This window comes from Populus alba, chromosome 3 (genome assembly GCF_005239225.2).
Source record: "Populus alba chromosome 3, ASM523922v2, whole genome shotgun sequence".
In the NCBI taxonomy this organism is placed as follows: Eukaryota; Viridiplantae; Streptophyta; class Magnoliopsida; order Malpighiales; family Salicaceae; genus Populus; species Populus alba.
This window is the reverse complement of record NC_133286.1, coordinates 21027115-21047080: the sequence shown is the minus strand read 5'-3', so window position 1 is coordinate 21047080 and position 19966 is coordinate 21027115. Positions and strand designations below refer to the sequence as shown.

At 38.4% G+C, this 19966-nt stretch overlaps 2 protein-coding genes across 3 annotated transcripts; one reads left to right on the top strand and one right to left on the bottom strand.

Moving 5' to 3' along the window:
* Nucleotides 1–4737: 4737 nt before the first annotated feature.
* LOC118054292 (protein LNK2) lies at nucleotides 4738–6400 on the top strand. The gene is made up of 2 exons (XM_035065810.2): nucleotides 4738–5114; nucleotides 5927–6400. Exons 1-2 carry the CDS (start codon nucleotides 5020–5022, stop codon nucleotides 6291–6293), a joined length of 462 nt encoding a protein of 153 aa, XP_034921701.1. The 5' UTR covers nucleotides 4738–5019; the 3' UTR covers nucleotides 6294–6400.
* A 6349-nt stretch (nucleotides 6401–12749) lies between these two features.
* Nucleotides 12750–17808, bottom strand: LOC118054255 (putative disease resistance RPP13-like protein 1). 2 transcript variants are annotated; one of them, XM_035065751.2, is made up of 5 exons: nucleotides 17231–17808; nucleotides 13393–17093; nucleotides 13189–13265; nucleotides 13022–13096; nucleotides 12750–12933 (listed from the first exon to the last, which is right to left on the bottom strand). In XM_035065751.2, exons 1-2 carry the CDS (start codon nucleotides 17737–17739, stop codon nucleotides 13451–13453), a joined length of 4152 nt encoding a protein of 1383 aa, XP_034921642.1. In that variant the 5' UTR covers nucleotides 17740–17808; the 3' UTR covers nucleotides 12750–12933; nucleotides 13022–13096; nucleotides 13189–13265; nucleotides 13393–13450. The 2 variants fall into 2 exon arrangements, with proteins under 2 accessions (XP_034921642.1, XP_034921643.1); XM_035065752.2 differs by having other exon boundaries at nucleotides 13393–17015.
* Between the last annotated feature and the right edge of the window lie 2158 nt (nucleotides 17809–19966).

Below are 19966 nucleotides of genomic sequence, written 5' to 3'. Positions count from 1 at the left end.
TCTTTAACTGCACTCCTACTCCATCATTGCTTGAAAAAGGTAATCAAGCCATGTTCATTTAAATGATGTCGAGCAACGAAAGAAGGGAGTGTTGTTGAGAGTTGAAGCAAAACTGGAATCAAACAAACTAGTATAAGATATGGAAAGCCAAAGCTGTTACTTAAATTGCCCTCTTCGGTCATCCACTTCTTCTTTCAAATTCCTCGGTCTGAGAACAAGCCCCTCTAGCGAAGATTGGACAAGGCGAGGAAAACTTTCAAGCTAATAAGCGACTTAATAAATAAACTAATGAAAAAAAAAAGAATTAAAAAGACAAAGGAAAGAGTTTTTTGAATCCCTCGTACATTCCTCCGTGATATAAGGCTTACATCTTTGGGAAGATATAATTATGGTGTTCATGGATAATTTGTTTAATCTTATTTGTTATTTTGGAAATTTTATTTAAAAAATAAAGAGATGTAACTAGAAAAAAAATTGTAAATTTTATATATTTTTTTTTATAGATACTGAATTTTATATTATCTCTTCAATTTCTTTTATTAAAGTATGTTCGAAGAATAATTAATAAGATGGTACTAGTTATTTCTTAAACACCATAAAATTTTGCTGAGAAGGGAAGGTATGCACTCCAAAATTGTTTTCTAACTTTAGCTTTATAAGGAATCAATTTTTTTTTAATAAAAATTAAATAATAAAAGAGAAGGATAAATCAAAAGTTTTTGAATTTGGAGAAGGGGAATAGACTACAGAAAGAGGTGGAGAAAAAAATTGAAATTTTGAAGATGCAGAAAAAGAGAAAAGGAGAGAACTAGAGAAGGGATATTTTATATAATTAAGGGTTTAATTTATTTTTTGAATCAGTTGCAATAAGTTTATTCAAGGACAAATAGAAGAAAAACAAGTTCTTTACAAATTCACAGGAATCATCGTTGCAGAGAACTTGCACTATTTTAGATAAACAGGGCAAAATTAAATTTCCCTTCTAATTTAATGATCATCTGCAGATTCAAAGTAAGGAGGCGGCCACAAATTCAGGCAATGCTTGCCATTCAGAAACAGCAGCAGCAGCTTGTTCATCAAAAGTGTTCCTAAGAAAATCAAATTCAGCATGTTGAAGTGGTGGGGACACCAGGCCCAGGCCACAGATTACACGAGTATTTAGACAGAGACGACGTAGAATGGCCCAGCCTGTCACACTTTGGTTGGGAGACTAAGCCCATTGGGCCTATCTCATTGTTATTTTATTTATTTAGCCCATTTGGACCTGCTCATTGTTATTTTTATTATTTATGCTAAACAATTTGATTTGATGGGCCGAGCCCAATAGTAGGATGTTCTAGGTTGAGACTATTTATATGCTCTTTTGTCATTTGGAAAGACACTCTTGAATGAATGAAAATTTACAGACTTTTGCACATCTTCAACCCCTCTCCTCCTCTTCTTTAGCTTCTTTCTTTCTCTATTCTTGCTTTAATTCTTTTTATTTATTGTTCCGCGTCAAATTTGGTATCAGAGCACGGCTTTTAATTGTCCTTACAATTAATCGATCAATGTGTTATGTTTAACCCTAGATTAGTCTGGAAAAAAAAGGTAACTGTTCATCAAAAAAAAAAAAATTTATTGTTCATCGATCGGGTTTTCCAGCAGCGGCGCCCCTGCATCTGCGACGTCTCAGCCAGTCACAACGACGCCTCTGCCATCAGCGCGCCTCAACCAGTCATAGCAGAAGACCCACCACCGAGAAGACCTGCACATCAGTCCACCAATCCACGCCGATTTGCTACCTCCGACACAGACCAGCGGCAACCACCAGATTGACACCGCAAGAGACATCAGTGGATCTCCGACTTCAGCAGCACAAAACCACCCACAACAACCCGCAGCGCCGCCCTTGTCTTCGGTTCCAAACCATCAGCCGCAACCATCGGTATACCTGCACATCAATCCCACAGAGTGATCGGCCATTCAACATCAGCGCTAGTCACAGCTAACGATCAAAAGGAGACGCCGATTCACTGCCTTCAACAACCCACAACGTCGCGCCTATAACAGTTCCTTGTCTTCAGTTCCAAACCAGCAGCCGCGACCACCACAGACACCACCGCCTCTTCCTTTGCACCGCCAGACCCATCAGAATCAGCAGGCTTCGTGCATCGCCACAGATAGCAGCGACAATAGGTCACAGAAGCCAGCGGCAACAGGTCGCAGAAGCTAAGGAAGAAAGGAACAAACGCTGGATTTTAATTAACCTAGACACGACAGCTGCCACGTCATCAGGTTTGCCACGTCAGCCTTGTCTGCCTCGTCAGCACATCCTGCCATGTCAGCTGCCATGTAACCCTTCACTGCCACATCATACGGTCAAAATTTTTACCCATTGAAAATCTTCATTCTGGTATGTTTTACACTTGTTAATCAGTTAGCATTAATATTATTCTTTGTGCTTGCTTATAACTAGATTACATAGTCCACTTTTAAATTGAGTTACTTTAATTTTGAGTAATTGAAGATCTGATCCTCTTAGTTAATTGTGGAGCTTGGTTAAATTAGTGGGAAAACTGAAACATTGTGTTTGGATTACTTGTGTGCATTTAGAGGACTTACATTGCTCGCTTGCACTTTTCCTGGTTTAATCTATCATTACTTAGTTTCAAAAATAAAATAAAAAAATAATAATAATAATAATAAATTATTTTTCTTTATTTATTTTTCTTTATTTATTTTATTATTATTAGTTATAATTTTATTTTGCATTTTACTTGCAAGTGTTATTTTGTGATCTCAGTCTCAGGATTAGTTTTGCATGCATTTACGTAGTGGTCGCCTAGTAAACAATCTAGAAGTCATAGCTACCATGGACCCGTACTCCAGTAATGTTCTTAGAGATATTCAAGAACAATTACAACTTATGCGAATGGAAATGAGCAACATGTCTAATCAGATGAACAATCTTTCTAGGAGGATGGAGTCCATAGAAACTTTGCAAGTAAGACAATCTAGTGAGAGTGAACATTCAAATGACAACCATAGAAATCCTCAAAGACCAGTTCCTCGTAGGAACCGACACCATAACCAACACCAGGGTCATAATGACTTTGATGACCCTAATGATAGTGAGCATTCCAATGACTACCGTCAAAGACCAGTTCATCCTAGGAACTATCAGTACAACCGTAATCAGGGCCATCACATATATGATGACCCTGACGAGCGAGTCATGAGGCATATTAAGGTAGAAGCCCCAACTTTTGAGGGTCAACTTGACCCATGGATTTTTGATAAATGGATCCGTGATATGGATCAATTCTTCGACTGGTATAATCTATCTGAAAATAGGAGGGTAAGATTTGCAAAGATGAAACTTAGTGGAACCACTCAGCTCTATTGGGAAAGTGTAGAAGAGTCTTTGATTAGGAGGGGTCAACCCCCTATTACTGATTGGGTTGAAATGAAGACTAAGCTAGAAGAAAAGTACTTGCCTCGTTCTTATAGAGGAAATCTTTTGGACCAGTGGAATAACCTGAGACAAGGAGGCAAGCCTGCCAATGAATATGTGGCACAATTTGATGAGTATAGGGTGAGGTGTGCTGTTAGGGAGGATGAAGTGATGACCCTAAGTAGATTTCGAAAAGGCTTAAACGATGACCTTAGAAGAGAGGTTGTGCTTAGGGGTGTTTCCACCCTTGATGAAGCTTATACCCTAGTACAAAATTATGACTTGGTCACAAAAAGCCAATGGACAAGACATCAGGACACTCGTAATACCCCTTCTAGACCTCAACCTGGTAGTAATAACTCCATATTAGGTGTCCCACCTCGTAAACCCAATCCTTTGATTTCCTAGATACCTTGAGAAGACAAGGGTAAGGGTATTTTTCATGAAGCACCTAGAACTTCAAGAATTCAGTGTTTTAAGTGTCAGGGTTTTGGTCATATTTCCTCTAGCTGCCCTAATAAGGCATTGTTCATCAAGGGGCAAGAGGATGTGGGTGATGAAGATAATTGTGATGATAAGGTATATGAACCCAATCCCGATGATTTTCAAGATCTCAATGATGAGGATGATGAGTCTAACTTGATAGGATGTGTTAGGTCTATACCCACTCAAATCAAGACAACCAGGTTAGGTGTGGTTAGATGTGCTTTAACACAACCTAAAGGAACTGAGGATTGGAGAAGGACTGCTATTTTTTACACTTACATTAAATGTGGAGATAAAGGGTGTAAGATCATTATAGACAGTGGTAGTTGTATCAATGCAGTTTCATCGGGTAGTGTATCCCACTTAGGCTTAAAGTCTGTCCCACACCCTAAGCCCTATAGTGTGTCTTGGGTTAATGATACATCTATAGCAGTCAAAGAGAGATTTTGGGTAGGGCATGTCATTTTGGGTTAATGATACATCTTTTTCCCATTAAGATGTATCATTTTCCCATTTGGACCGACTCATTGTTATTTTATTTATTGAGCCCATTTGGGCCTGCTCATTGTTATTTTTATTATTTATGCTAAACAGTTTGATTTCATGGGCCGAGCCCAATAGCAGGATGTTCTAGGTTGAGACTATTTATATGCTCTTTTGTCATTTGGAAAGACACTCTTGAATGAATGAAAATTTGCAGACGTTCGCACATCTCCAACCCCTCTCCTCCTCTTCTTTAGCTTCTTTCTTTCTCTAAAGCTTCTTTCTTTTCTTGCTTTAACTCTTTTTATTTATTATTCCGCGTCATGAAGGAGCTGACCTTGAAGTAGAGGATCTAAGTACACTTGCTTCATTTGACCCAAACTCACCTATTGAGCAAGACGATTCCAATACAGTCTCTCTGCCGGTTAATGAGTATTCAATGGAGGACACGGTACTCTACAGGCTTCAAGATATTATTTCAAAGTACTTTTGCATTCTTTCCCTGCTAAATAATTTGTGCTTGGTTACGATTCCAAGCCAATGTTTTACAACAGTTAGATGTCAGAATTAGACTTTGTATTCGGGATAGCTTGTTCCGGCTGGCTCAAAGTGCAATGCAAAGGCATTATGCTAGTGATATTGGCAGTACAAACAATAGTAGCAGGGACGAACAAGTTGCTGCAAAAGAGGAAAGCAGCAGTCAAAGAAGGTTGGTTAAGGCAATGCATTTCTCATGCTTCTGTTTTCAAATTTAATCTATCCTCTCTTTTTTCTTAACATTTTTTCTCTATGGCAATGTTAAATTAGGATCTTTTAATGCCATCACCATTTTCTGTTTTCCTTTCTCGTTCTAGAAATGAATATTGAAAGTGGTATCCTCTATTTACAATGGAGGAATAGTGACTGAAACAATTCAATTAAGGCAGCGCTTGTTCTTCGAAGTTGAAGAAAATCTAAACATAAAATTTTAGGTTCCTCTTTCACTGGATTTCCTTAAAAACTTGACTGAATTTGACCTTGTTGATCAAATATGTAGTAGTTCGCTTCCACTGGTTCTGTTATGATTGTGAGTGCTGGTCATCATGTCTTGATTTAGTTGAGAGAAGCTTTGGTATTGTAGGCCAACCTAGGTAGAGGCAGATATTAAACTGACATTTGTAGCTAGAGCATGTTTGGTTCCCTCAAAATTCAATTTTTTTTTTTTTGTATAAAATAAATTTTTTTATGTTTTCATATCGATTTGATATGTTGGTGTTAAAAATAATTTTTAAAAAAATAAAAAATATTATTTTGATGCATTTCTAAACTGTTTTGATTTGAAACTTGATTTTTTGTTGCCTACGACAATGTGATTGTTTCTTATTCCAACAGGTTTGTTCTTTTACATCTCGTCCTTCCCAATTCAAATTATTCAATTTGTTTGCACAAAGTTATTAATCAAGTGTTTATCAATTTGTTTAGAGTATGGCAATCTCAAACTTGCCTGTCATTTTCCTCATGGATTTTATGAGTCTACTGCAGGGTGGTTAAGATGCCTGAGGTGGAAACAGAGACCAATCCCGTAGACCGGACTGTGGCTCATTTGCTGTTTCATAGACCGATGGATATTTCTGGGAAGCATCCTGATACACCTGAATCACCTTTTTCAACCAAGCTCCCGTGTGAGCACAAGACAATGGGCCTAGCAAAGCTGTCAACGGCAAGCCTGCCTGAGACTCCAAAAAGTAAACCAAACTTTTCGCAAAAGGGGTCTCAACTTTCTAGTCTCTTGACCAATGTTCAACCTGTGAGTCAGTGTAAAAGCAATCCTTGCTTAAACGCTTCAGAGGATGCATCAAACAATGGGCCTGCAGATGAAGGAGCTAGGGAGGTTAAAGCCTCTCAATGAAGACAAGGATAATTCCTACCTGAATCTCTTCCATGCATGCATTATGCTTGCAATGGTGATTATATCGATTTACTGGTAATGCCGAGGTTTTCTTTTATTGTCAGCTCACTGGATCATCACCAAATGAGGGTCATGAGGAATAAACACCAGTATTGATGGGGATTTGTAAATGTCTTTAGCAGCGTAACTATCAAGAAGTCGCATTTGTGCATTCTAGAAGTATTAATGTTGTTAATATAGCTACATATCCACTACAACATTGAACTCTTTGCTGTGAGTTCTCGAGATGATGACTTTCTGTGCTTTAATCCTTTCTGTTGATTGTGCGAAAGGGTGATGCTCCAATAATTATTAGTAGATTTGCAAGTGACACTGGCCACTTTCACTTGATTCTGAATTGTGATTCCAATACGGATGAATTTTATATTATCTCCTCTTTTTGTATCTGCTTCTTTTATGAAAGTTAACTTCAAGAATAACCCTGTGCACCATAAAATAAATTTGACTGGAAAAAGCCTTACCTGCACTCCAAAATTGTTTTTTAACTTCAGCTTTATATGGAATAAATTTTTTTAATCAAAGATAAATCAAAAGTTTTTGGATTTTGAATTTTTGAAGAAGGCGAATGGATTAGAGAAAGAGATGGAGAAAAAAATTTGAATTTTTGAAGATGCAGAAAAGGAGAGAACGAAGATTTTATATAATTAAGGCTTTAATTTATATTTTGAATCAGTTGCAGATTTGATTTTGCCGCGTCAACAATGAAAAATCCGTTGCAGATTACTTAAATAATTTAATATTTTTTAATCCTTTTTATCAATGGATTTGCTATTACTAAATTCAAAATCTGAAGCATGTGATGATCCAAATGTTGGGGATTCCGCCTAGTGATGTTCTGATATTTGCCCATTGGAGGCTAAGCAAATTGACACAATATTTAACGTGGTTCGGCAAATCGTCTACATCCACGGGAGAGGTTCATTTTATTAGAGATAGAGAAAGGATAAAATAAATACATGGAGAAGGAGGATTACATCCACTCCAACTCAACTCAGTGCTCACACACTCTGCTGCATATGGCAGCAGGGCTGTTGCCCATGGCAGCAGCTCCTCTTTCTCTCTTCTTCTCTTCTCTTCACTCTCTCACATTATCCCTCACTCTCTCATTACTCTCAAATAATTATGCCTCTTTTATAGGCATTTCATGGTCAACATGGAAGGGCCAATAATGCCTTAAAACATGCCACTAATTGTGGCACTAGTGGTGCTTCCATTTGCTTGGTGGTGGGGTATTGCCACTAAATGGCAATATCCTAACAATCACCCCCTTTGCCATTTATGTGGGCAATTGTCCTCTTGCTTCTTCAGCACAAGCTTGCATTCTGCAGGTCTTCCAAGCTTACCATTTTGAAAGCGTCTTCAACGTAACATTCTCCTTCGAGCGTATCAATCATGCTCAGTCCGGAATGATTTTCCAAGCCTTACACCAAGGCTTACAATACCCCCTCAAACGAATATTCCCAAGTGCGACAGTTATTGAGTATTTCAATGTGATCACAAGCTCACCACTCTTCCAAGAGTCTACTCATCCAGGAGTTGTGCCTACCCTTTGTTCCACCCTAGGAACCACGCCTTACTTTTCCGTGAGTTTCTTGCTCTTAGTCCTAAGAGTCCAGGTAGCTCTCCACCTTTAACCATAGGGGCAGCCCATTAAAGGTTGATCCATATCTGTCTTCATACTCTAAGTATTACAATGTCATTACCGAGATCACCACCTTGACAAGAGTCAGCTTGTTCCCAGAACCTGCGCATGCCCTCTGCTCCTTCATAGCAGCCACGTCTTAATGCTCCACAAGTCACCTACTTATTCTCCAAGGCAAATGTCTTCTAGCTCATTGATCTTTAGTATGGGGGCAATATCCATGAAAGTCAATCTTGTATTTGTCTTCATACTCATCATAGCCACTTCGTTGGCTATACACTTGTCCACTCTTATCCAGCCATCACATTGGCTCTGGGGTTGTTCTGAACTGGGCTCATATCACGGCCCTCACACCTTCTCTAAGGTGTCTTCGCCCGTTGTCATGGGGCGGTCTGAAACGAGGCTCCTATCACGGCCCACACACCTTTTTTAAGGTGTCTTCGCCTATTGTCATGGGGCGGTCTGATCTGAGGCTCCTATCATGGCCTTTACACCTTCTCTCTAAGGTGTCTTCACCTTTCATAGGTGGTCGCATCCTCCTTCAGTTAAGATGCTTCAAAGTGGCTCTAAAATTCTATCACCATGTGGACTATGGGAGATCACTACCACTGAATATATAGAAAGAGAAACTTGCGGTATACATACTCCTCGCAATCCTCCACCTTGATTTCTATGTTTGGAGCTTCTATGCCTTTCTGCTTGACAGCTCCACCTACACTAACTCTCTTTGGTGTCTTCGCCTATCATCATAGGCGGTTGCCTTTTATCACAGACGTTTGCACCCCCTCAATTAGGTGCCTCTGCAATAACTCTTTTTCCATCCTTGCATGCATTGGAAAGGTCTTCGTTGTTGTCTTCATCAAGAGCACAAGAGACTTCCTATTGTACAACTTCTACATAGTCTCTGCTCTGAGCTTCATCTAGGATCTCTTCTTCTCCTTACATCTGTTGTCTCATTATAGTACCTCGTTGGATCCTACGGGTACTCCTGCACAATCTCTGCGTGCCCTCGTGCAATTTCTGTTCTCCAGATTTCTCCCTATTCCTTGCTTATGTTTGACAGCAGCTCATCCTGTCACGACACCTGTCCAAGTCAAAATAGGGTGCCAATCTTTATCCCCTTGCTGTATTTCTCTTCCATTATCAAGGTCTTCATCAATTCTCCCCTCGAGAAATCACAGTCACCGAATCTCACTTCTTTGGAGAAATCACCTCTCCATCAGATCCTTGAACATACGGAACCCAACAGCCGCCATCCTGCTAGTCTTCAGCTGTTTCAATACAAACTGCTATATATATGAAAATAATACCGTATGGATAATCCTTCCACTAAGCAAGTTCCCAGGAAAGATTGGAGGGGTCACACTGGTCCTGCTTAAAACCCAACCTCCTAGACAGAACTTCTTAGGCCATATCTATCCATCGTACTGTCTTTCTGTATATACAACCATTTGCTAGCTTTGTTGCGGCTTTCCTTTACAAGTGATTTGGAATATATTGGTTTAATACATGATTTCTCAACATCTGGCGAGACTACCAGTTCTTAGATTCGTCAAGATTGGTCTTTATTAATTTTCACTCTACACCTCTAATTGTCCACATGATCAGGTGTTCAGAGTGTCCTAATTTTGCCTTCCCTCAAGGCAGTTAAAATTCTCCCTACTTAGCAGTTCAGCACATGTAATTGGGTAAACATGTGCACCTTCTTCTTCATCATCTCCATCGACCACCATGATGACCTTCAGATGCCTCTTTATCGAGCAATCTCTCTTAATAATTCACCACCACCACTTTAGGTCACAAATCTCAACAATTGGATTGTACCATTGCATTCGAAACGATCAAATTAGCTGGAAACAAGTCTGAAATTGTCCAAATCACATTTCAGACGGCTACGATTTGATCAAAACAATTCTGGCCTGATGAACGACCCAGATTCAATCTTAGATCTGGTTGCACGTAGACTCCGCTGCACAAAATCTTCTCCCTCAGCTCGCGGCTCGGCTCGGCTCACAAACAGCTCAGCTCAACTCGACTCGGCTTAGCTCGACTCGCGGCTGGTGACGTGGCAGGTGGGTCCCGCTTTGATGACGTGTCTGCTGACTATGTATATTGGTGTCATGATGACATCATCCTTATCCGGGTCTAGCACATGGGTCGGGTCTTTTGGAATTTGGGCTGGGTCAGCTCATCCGGGTGAAGAAGACGCGTGTGACACGTGGCGCGCATCTGTACGCGGGGGCAGTCTCCACGTCGGCGCGTGACAGAGTGTGCAGCCGTTTTTTACGTCCAATTTTGACGTGGTTTTCAATAGTGGCTCCGTCTCTTCCTCCTCTACACAGTGGTATGGTCAAAACACAATTTTGACAACTTTCATTTTTGAGCAAAATCAAACACCCCTTTAAACCATGTGCTCTGATACCAATTGTTGGGGATTCCGAACAGTGATGTTCTGATATTTGTCCATTGGAGGCTAAACACACTGACACAATATTTAACGTGGTTCGGAAAATCGCCTACATCCACGGGAGAGGTTCATTTTATTAGAGATAGAGAAAGGATAGAATAAATACATGGAGGGGGAGGATTACATCCACTCCAACTCAACTCACTGCTCACACACTCTGCTGCCCATGGCAGCAGCTCCTCTTTCTCTCTTCTTATCTTCTTTTCACTCTCTCACGTTATCCCTCACTCTCTCATTGCTCTCAAATAATTATGCCTCTTTTATAGGCATTTCATGGTCAACATGGAGGGGCTAATAATGCCTTAAAACATGCCACTAATTGTGGCACTAGTGGTGCTTCCACTTGCTTGGTGGTGGGGTATTGCCACTAAATGACAATATCCTAACAATCACCCCCTTTGCCATTTATGCGGGCAATTGTCCTCTTGCTTCTTCAGCACAAGCTTGCATTCTGTAGGTCTTCATTTAATGAGTTTAATGTTGGAGACTATGTTATGATACGGATTAGACCCGAACGATTTCCTTCGGGAGCTAATCAAAAATTGCATGCACGTAGTGCCGAGCCTTTCAAAGTGCTACAACGGGTTGGTACAAATGCTTATGTTCTTGATTCACCACATGATTTTGGCATTAGCTCTACATTTAACATTGAGGATCTAGTTGCATACCACAAACCACTTTCGATTCCAAATAACCCATTTGAGATACAACTTAACTCCCCTACTGATGATGATATTGAACCCTCTATCCCTTTCACCTTGACATCAGCACAAAAGGATAATATTGATGTTATTCTGGATGAACAAGTTGTTTTTAACAGGAATGGTGAGGTTCAATGGTTTCTAGTTCGCTGGGTGGGTCGGCCTGACTCAGACTGCACTTGGATTACTAGAGATACTTTGCAGCAGCTTGACCCAGATCTTTGGGAGTACTATCAGAGTCGGCCAGTGCTACACTCGACAGGGTCGAGTTTTTCTAACCCCGGGAGAGTTGGTGGGGACACCAGGCCCACACCACAGATTACACGAGTATATGGACGGAGACGACATAGGATGGCCCAGCCTGTCACGCTTTGGTTGGGAGACTAAACCCATGTGAGCCTATTTCATTGTTATTTTATTTATTTAGCCCATTTGGGCTTGCTCATTGTTATTTATTTATTTAGCCCACCTGGGCCTACTCATTGTTATTTATGTTAAATAGTTTGATTTGATGGGCCGAGCCCAATAGTAGGATGTTTTAGGGTTTACTTTTAGGGTTTACTATTTATATGTTCTTTTGTCATTTTGAGAGGGACTTTTGATGATTAATAAAAAATTGCAGCTTTTGCATATTTTCAATCCCCTTTCTTCTCTTCTTTAGTTTCTTTCTTTCTCTAAAGCTTCTTTCTTTTCTTGCTTTAATTCTTGTTATTTATTGTTCCGCATCAAATACAATCCCTGTTTTTTAGAATCCTGCTATGATCTTTTGATGTTCTAAGTTCTTTTGTCCAGGATTCAAGAAAAGTTATATCAGTGAATTGAAGTTGGAAAATCTTGTTATTGTGATCCTTTCACTAATACAGTGTGTTTTCCTCGTATTAGATCTTAAATTAGTTTGGAAGGACAGCGAAACCTAATTAGAGCTGGGAAGGGTAAAAGTTACCTTACACTTGAACTTATTAAAACTTCCTGAGTACATTTCTGGAATGGAAAATGGCGACAGAAAAGAGAAATTATATTATTTAAATTCCTCTTCGTCTCTTCATATCTCTTGCTATTATTTTTTGGAATGAGAATAAACTTGGATGTTGGGTGAATATGGATTTACATGATTTAGTCATCACTTCAATAATGCATCAATTAAGTTATCCTTGATGTCAAATCCATGACTTAACCATGATATCGATTGCCTAAAGTAAAGCCATTGTGTGGTTTTCTGTTAGTAGGAAGGAGAAAGGAATAACATGTGAAAATTCAGGAGGGATCAGTTATTTATATTTCTAGCATGACATCCACTCTTCCCAGGGACATGCAAATTCTGTTTGCTTGGCATAGTTTAGCTAATACCTCAATATATTCTGAACAATAGAAGCCCTTTGGATCGTAAGTTACAGTTAAAAAAAAAAACAACAGTGAATTTATCCTTACAAACCATGTACTGAATTAAAATACTAACTGTGCCTTTTTCTTCCAGTTTTTCCCGATCGAAAAACAAGGATCTTGTGATGTTTATTTGCAGCAGAACATGATAGAGGAACAATAGTAGGGTTCGAAAAAATACTTATAGCAAAAAAAAGATAATGAAATAGAATAAAAACAAGGATCTTGTGATTATTTATGTTATATATGAAGATGAATGAGAGACAATAGCTGGGAAGAAAATTTGTATTTCAACACACAACAAATAAAAACATACGACATGGACAATATCTGTGTATCATCCAAACTTTGAGCCGCCATTGCTTGTAGCGGAAAATTTGGATCAGAATCCTGCAACGAAACAATGGAGGATTTAGACCAAGAGCATGAAAAGGATACGTAAAATACACAAATAGCTACGTAATGATATTTGAAAAACCTGTTGGTTTGCAGGCAAAGCAATCTTGTTTTGTGAAACTATGGTGCTCCACTCTGCAATGCGCAATTGGTGATACTGACATGAAAATGCAAAGAATTAATAATGGTGGAGAAATACAGAGTAACTGAGAAAGAACATCGAATGGAAAAGTTCACAATGAGTCATACCTGAGGGAGCAAGCAGATCAATTTTATCCTGTGCATATTGTTCTGGCAAGAAGGAAGGGTGAGAATCCCTTCATGAACTGTAAGTGGAAAGTTGGATTTGGATCCAGCCAAAAATAAGCATAGAATTAATAGTGGAACATGACAAATTTTAACTGAAATTGCCTTTGATTATTGAAAAGAAAATAAACTATTTAGTAGCAATACCTCAATATGTTGGACGGTTGAAAGAAAACCTCCTTTTAACTGCTGCTTTTTTGCTCCGCTAATGTTGGGAAATAACTATGTGAGGAATGTGAGAAATCTTGGGCCAATATTTACCTTTCTCCCTTTCACAACTTTCACCCAGCATAGGACAATTGTTAATTACAAGAGAAGAAAGGGAGGAGGGCAACCCTTCTTCTGGCATGGACTCAAGCATAGGGCAGCGAAATATCACCAATTCTGTAAGAGAGGTGAGGTGTTGAAGTCCCTTGTAGTCAAGATATTTCAAGTGTTCTAGGGAATAGATTGTAAGAGATGTAAGACTTGAGGGCAGAAGCATCTCTTCAGGGAAGGATTCAATATTTTCGTGGCCACCAATTGTAAAGTGTGAAAGTGAAGGGAGCGTTTGCAAACCCCATTGCATGCGGCCTGCAATGAGTTTGTTGCATTTCCAAATCTCAAGTGATTGTAATTTGGAGGGAAAACCCCCTTCTGGACACAACTCAAGTTCTAAACAATCACTTATTAGCAAATGGTTAAGGGATGGGAGGAGGGAATGCATGCTCTCAGGCAACCGCTTCAAGTTTCTGCAATGTCGTAACGTAAGTTGTGTTAAGACTGGAGCAGGTAATCCTCCTTTGGGAAATGAAACTAATTTAGGGCACTGCTCGATTTCCAAAGAATGAAGAGATTTGAGCTCATTGAGAGGTCTTTCATGTGCACAGAGTGATTTGAGATCTGGACAGTTAAAGATAGAAAGAGAATTTAACTTGGGGAAAAAGTCCAGTGGGATGCATTTGAGAGAAGCAACGCCGTCGATTGCAATATCTCCTATATCAGTGGGTGAAAAAACCATTTGCTCGATTTCCTTGAGTAGGGAGTCTTGGAAGTTGAATCGAGAAACATAGAGAGAGTGCAACCCTGAAAGTAAATCTAATTCCCTCCAGCCCAGAGTACGAGAAGCATCGCGCAAGTAAATTGAATTGATGATTGGACACCTAGAAAGTGGAGTCGCGAGCTGCTCACATCCTCCAATTGAAAGTGTTGTTAAACGTGGAAGGTGGTGACCAGGTAGAGCCTTTGTAAGGTTGGGGCAATTACTGATGAAAAGATCCCGAAGAAGAGGGAAGGCTTCCCGGCTGCCTTCGTCTGAAATCCACTCCCGCCACTCTGGCATCCTTTCAAAAAATAATGTTTTGAGGGATTCAAATGGCTTCTTCATAGCAGTACAGTTCCCATAGAACTCAGAGCCCACAGTCACAACTTTATCGAATGCTTCAATTGAGAGATACTCTAAAGAAGCTAATTGCCCGAGCGGTGGTAAGGAGGTGCAGTTTGTACATCTACTGAGCTTCAAGGACACTATATTTGAGAAAGAGGACTCTCCTACCCACTCCGGAAACCTTATACCTCCATAACCATCAATCTGAAGATCCTTCACATTTCTATTTGGCTCTAATTTCTCAAGTGTGCTTGTTATGTGTTGCGGGTCATGAGTGTCACCATCCCATGTAAACCTCAGCTCATCAAGGTGCATTCTACCTTTCAAATTTGCCTCAACAGCATCCTGAGCATCCACCACATTTTGAAGGTTCCGAATATGAAGTTCTCCCCGTAGATGTCGTAGCTTTCCCAATTCTTTAATGCTAGTCTCACTCTGTCTTCCCACGAGAAAGTTAGTCAACGTTTGGAGCTTTGCCAGTTGACCTATATGTGGTGGCATCTCTTTCAAAAGCGTGTATTTGATGTTAAGATACCGCAAGTTGATTAACCTTTCCAGAGATGCAGGCAACCTTTCGATTCCTGTTCTTTGAAGATTCAGATGTCGTAAATACTTCAAATTTCCAAGATCAGGTAGACTAGCAAGTTGTTTGCAATATTCCAAGATCAACGTTTGCAAATTGAGAAGAGTACTCGCTTCTTCAGGCAACGTTACTAAATCTGACCGAGAAAGATTCAAATACCGTAAATGCTTCAACTTGCTAGCTGAACAAAACTTCAAAGTTGCACCTCTACAACCAGTCATGAATAGCACTCGTAGGCGCCCAGGTGTTGACTGAAAGATCTCATTATAAATTTCGGGAGGACACCCCAAATAGCGTGGAAAAGTTTGGAATGTGCGTAGAAGTTGGGCTTCACGGATGTTTTCTAATTTCTTGCTGAAAGAACAATCTTCAGTATGTGGCGTACCTGCTACGAGTGATAAATGTCGGGTCCTTCTAGTCGCCTTGGAAGAATTATTTGGGCCGATGCAAAATTGACCGGACACATGTGTAGCCAAGTCATGCATGAGATCGTGCATCACAAATGATGAGGGAGAGGCACTTGATTGCTGGAAAAACGACCTTGACAAGAGATCATCAAAGCACTCAGCACCTGCTTTTTCCATCTCATCATCTACGGAGCAGCCTAAGAAGCCCTCTGCCATCCACAGGAGCACTAATTCATCCTTTTGAAATTCATGGTCTTTTGGAAATATGGCACAATAAGCAAAACACTGCTTCAGATGTGGCAGGAGATAATGATAACTTAATCTCAAGGCTGGGAGGATATTGTCTTTGGTTAAATCCCATAGATTGCTTTCCAATATCTTCTCCCACTCCTCGACATCTCTTTTGGTGCGTAGCAGACCACCGAGTGTAATTGCAGCTAGAGGAAGGCCTTCACACTTTCTCGCTATTGCTCTACCAATTTCTTGCAACTCTTCATAAGCTTTGGGATTTTCACCTCGAAATGCATGGGTGGCAAACACGGCCCAGCAGCTGTCTTCCGTCAATTCTTTTAGATAATGAGTTGGAACAGTTCTCATGACTGTTGCTACACCTTCATTCCGTGTTGTGACAAGAATCTTACTCCCTTGTGCTCCGCACTTCAGGGGGGTAAGCAAATTGTCCCACTCAGCATAATCTTCCTTCCAAACGTCATCTAAAACAAGCAAGAATTTCTTTCCCCGCAATCTCTCCTTCAACTGAAGCTGGAGGGGATCCAGATTATCAAAATCAGACTTTGAACCGAACCCCTCAAGGATAACCTTGGTTAACTTCGAAACACTGAAATCTTCAGAAACACAAACCCAAGCTTTGAGACCGAACCGCTCTTGTACTCTGCTGTGATTGTATACAAGCTGAGCGAGCGTGGTTTTACCAACCCCGCCCATTCCCACTATGGGAACGACACCTAGGTTTTGTCCATTTGCATCATCTGATAGAAGCAACTTCAGTATTGCTTCCTTGTCATCATCTCTACCATAAACACCACGTTCATCCACCAGAGAAGTTGTTCGTCTTTTAGGCGATGATGGTTCTTTTCCAGTGCGGTTGATCAAACCAAGGGCATCCTTTTGTTTTACTAAGTAATCTAGATTCTCCTGGAGGCCTCTTGATTTTTCTTCTATCTCTCTCAACCCCATTATTTCAAGTGGTTTAATGAAGGTTTGAGCTTCAGCTTCCAACTCCTGCCGTAGAGCTTCATAAGCAATCTCATCCAAGAAGTCGTCGGCTTCATAGACAGCGTCTTTATACTCGGCCAGCCAATCCCGCACAGCTTTATTTGTTATCTGCTTCTCCTCAGCATCGTCAAGCAGCCCACCGCCAGATATCATTGTTGTCTTCAACCTCTTCAGCGGCCTATCGTCAAACAAAAATCTGGAATTCAGTTTACTAGAAACTTCTTCAACAATCTTTTGAATTAATTTTGATTCATGCCTGTGCATAGAAAAAGAAAGTCATCACTCATGGATGAAAGATAATCTTTTGAATTTAATGCAAATTTAAAATACAAAATGTAATAAGAGTAAAAGTTATAAGCATTTGCTATTGATATAGGGAAAGAAAAAAAGTACCCATTTGCGAAACTGCGAAGATCCAACCCAGATAAATTTGCAGCCTCCACAAGAGCTTTTCTCCACTTTTGGACCTTCTCCATTTCTTCCTTAAAACGTTCTTCATGTCTATCAAAGGCTTCAGCAAAACTCCCTGTCTGTTTTCTAATATCAGAAGGATCGATATCATAGAAAACAGGTAGAACAATCTGGTCAGTTGTGTGTCTGCAATCAAGAATCTTTTCAAGTTCATCAAGACACCAAGTGGAGGAAGCATAGCCCTTAGAGAAAACCACTATAGAAATCTTGGATTCTTGAATTGCTTTGAGGAGTTGCAAGGAGATTTCTTCACCTCTACGAAGTTCGTCGTCATCTCGAAATGCATGGATTCTTGCATGGTGTAAAGCAGTGTAAAGATGATCCGTAAAATTTTTGCGAGTATCTTCACCTCTAAAACTTAGAAATACATCGTAACCCCAACCAGGTCTAGACAAAGAAGAAGAAGAAGAAGAAGAAGACGCCATGAACATCTAGTAAGGGTTGCTGGCAGTGGCGGAGCCACGTAAGAGCAAAAGGAGGCAATTGCCCTCTTAATTTTTTTAAAAAATATTTGACCCATACTGACGATAAGAAAAAGACGAAAAATCTAAAGTATTTTTACTGCACATATTTGAATGCAATTTCTTTGGAATTAGAGGAATCTGATACGGAGTACATTAGAATATTAATATAATAATATGGTGAGGGGTTGATATTGATGACTTGTGTCTTAATATAATAAATAATATATATAATATATATGCAACACCCCAGCTTATTTCCCCAAACTTTTCTTTTTTCTTTTCTTTTTTTTCGCTAACTATTCAAGAGCTTTTTAATCTTTTTTAGTTGCTCTCTTCCTTATACAATATTTTTTCTCTCAGTTAGGCAACTTTAGGTAATAAATTTTCATTTTTTTATTCATTTTATTATTTAATTTTAATTTTATTTTTTTATAATTAGTTATTGAAAATGTTAGGATTTATAATAATTTAGAGGTTTTGATATATATAATATTTTGAATCAATTAAAAATAAATGATAGTGGATTAGACTGCAAGATTTTAAAACAATAGGTATTTATTTGATTGTTTTGAATTAATTAAAGGTTATATCATTTTTAATTGAATTGGTTATGATATGTAACTAAACTTTTTCACGAGATGAACAAGCAAACATTCAAATTTTTGTTAATAAGTAAAGATTGATATTTACAAAATTAAAATTGTTTTAGCTTGAGATTGGTCCTTTTTATGATGTTAATTTCCTTTTTATGATTAAATAATTCATATTTTATTTGTTTTTTTTTTCTCTTTTTTGTTTTTCGTAAGGCAATTTGTATTTTGCTGGAGAAGAATTAACACGTGCGTACAAGCTTGATTTTAATCAGTGCATGATGGTTTTTTCTTAAAAAAGAAAAGGAAAAAACATTTTTTTTGTTTTTAAAAATAATTTGTTATGATAAATTTAAACTATCAATCCTGATCCATATACATGCATTATATATAGCATGCTACATGGTAATGGGGTGTGAAATGGATTTTGATGAATTAATGTGTATTTTACTATGAATTTTATATGAAAAGTTTACAATTATTATGTAACTCAACTGAATTTTGTTATTATGAAAACCAAAAAAAAACAATTATAATGTAAGTTTTCTTATTTTAAAAGTATTTTTTAAATTAATTTTACTTAATATGAGTTAATATATTTGTTTCGAATTGATTTCTAATGCAAGTCTACATAATATAATATTTATTAATAATTTGTCCCTTTATTTATAAAATTATGGCTCTACCACTGGTTGCTGGCTTGCTGCAGGTAGGAGAGAGAGGATCGAGGGGCAGTAAACTGTCACCTTCCCTCTTTCTTTTGAAGCGCCCAATATTTAAGTATTGCTTTACATATGGATGTTCGGTAAAAAAAAAAATTAAAAAATTATATTTTTAAATTATTTTAATATTTATATGTAAAAAATAATTTTTAAAAAATAAAAAATATTATTTTAATATATTTTTTAAATAAAAAGTATTTAAAAAAAGCTACTATATTTTTAAATAAAAAAACCTAGCACATCTCTTTTAATATAGCTAATCTCTAGTTTTCATAAAATTAAATGAGATCAAAATTGTTAAGGTCCTTTCACTTTCATAACCTCTCTGCATTTGGCTATATTCAAAGGCTTAAGCCGAAATGAATTATATTAGTAAATTTGTATCGAATTACTTGATTGTATTATGAATTAACATGTTTGGTATCGATCAATGTCAATAGAAAGAATTGGGTTGCGGGTGCTAGGAAAATGGAGCTAGGCATGTTGGAATAACTTGCTTTATTTGCCAAGAGATCCCATCGTCTAAAAAGTGGGTTTCATTGGAATAACTTTTATTATATATGCCAATCTTTCTTTTTCACGTGATGTGCTCATGATGCAGAAGAACACTTCACTTCATGTCTTCTCTCCTCTTCTCTTATCACTTTTCGTTGACAAATAAATTATAAATTTGTTGATGACCATTGCTATGAATATTATAAAAAAACAAAGAATTGTGGAGCAAATTACAATAGAAAAAATCATTATATTAGAAATTAAGTATAGGTTAAATTGCAAAAACAAAAATATTCTTAATCAGTATTAAGTATACTAATTGTTTGATTTGAATAATAAGATGCAATCCAATAGAATTAGGTCTGATTGGTTTTATCTTTTACCTGT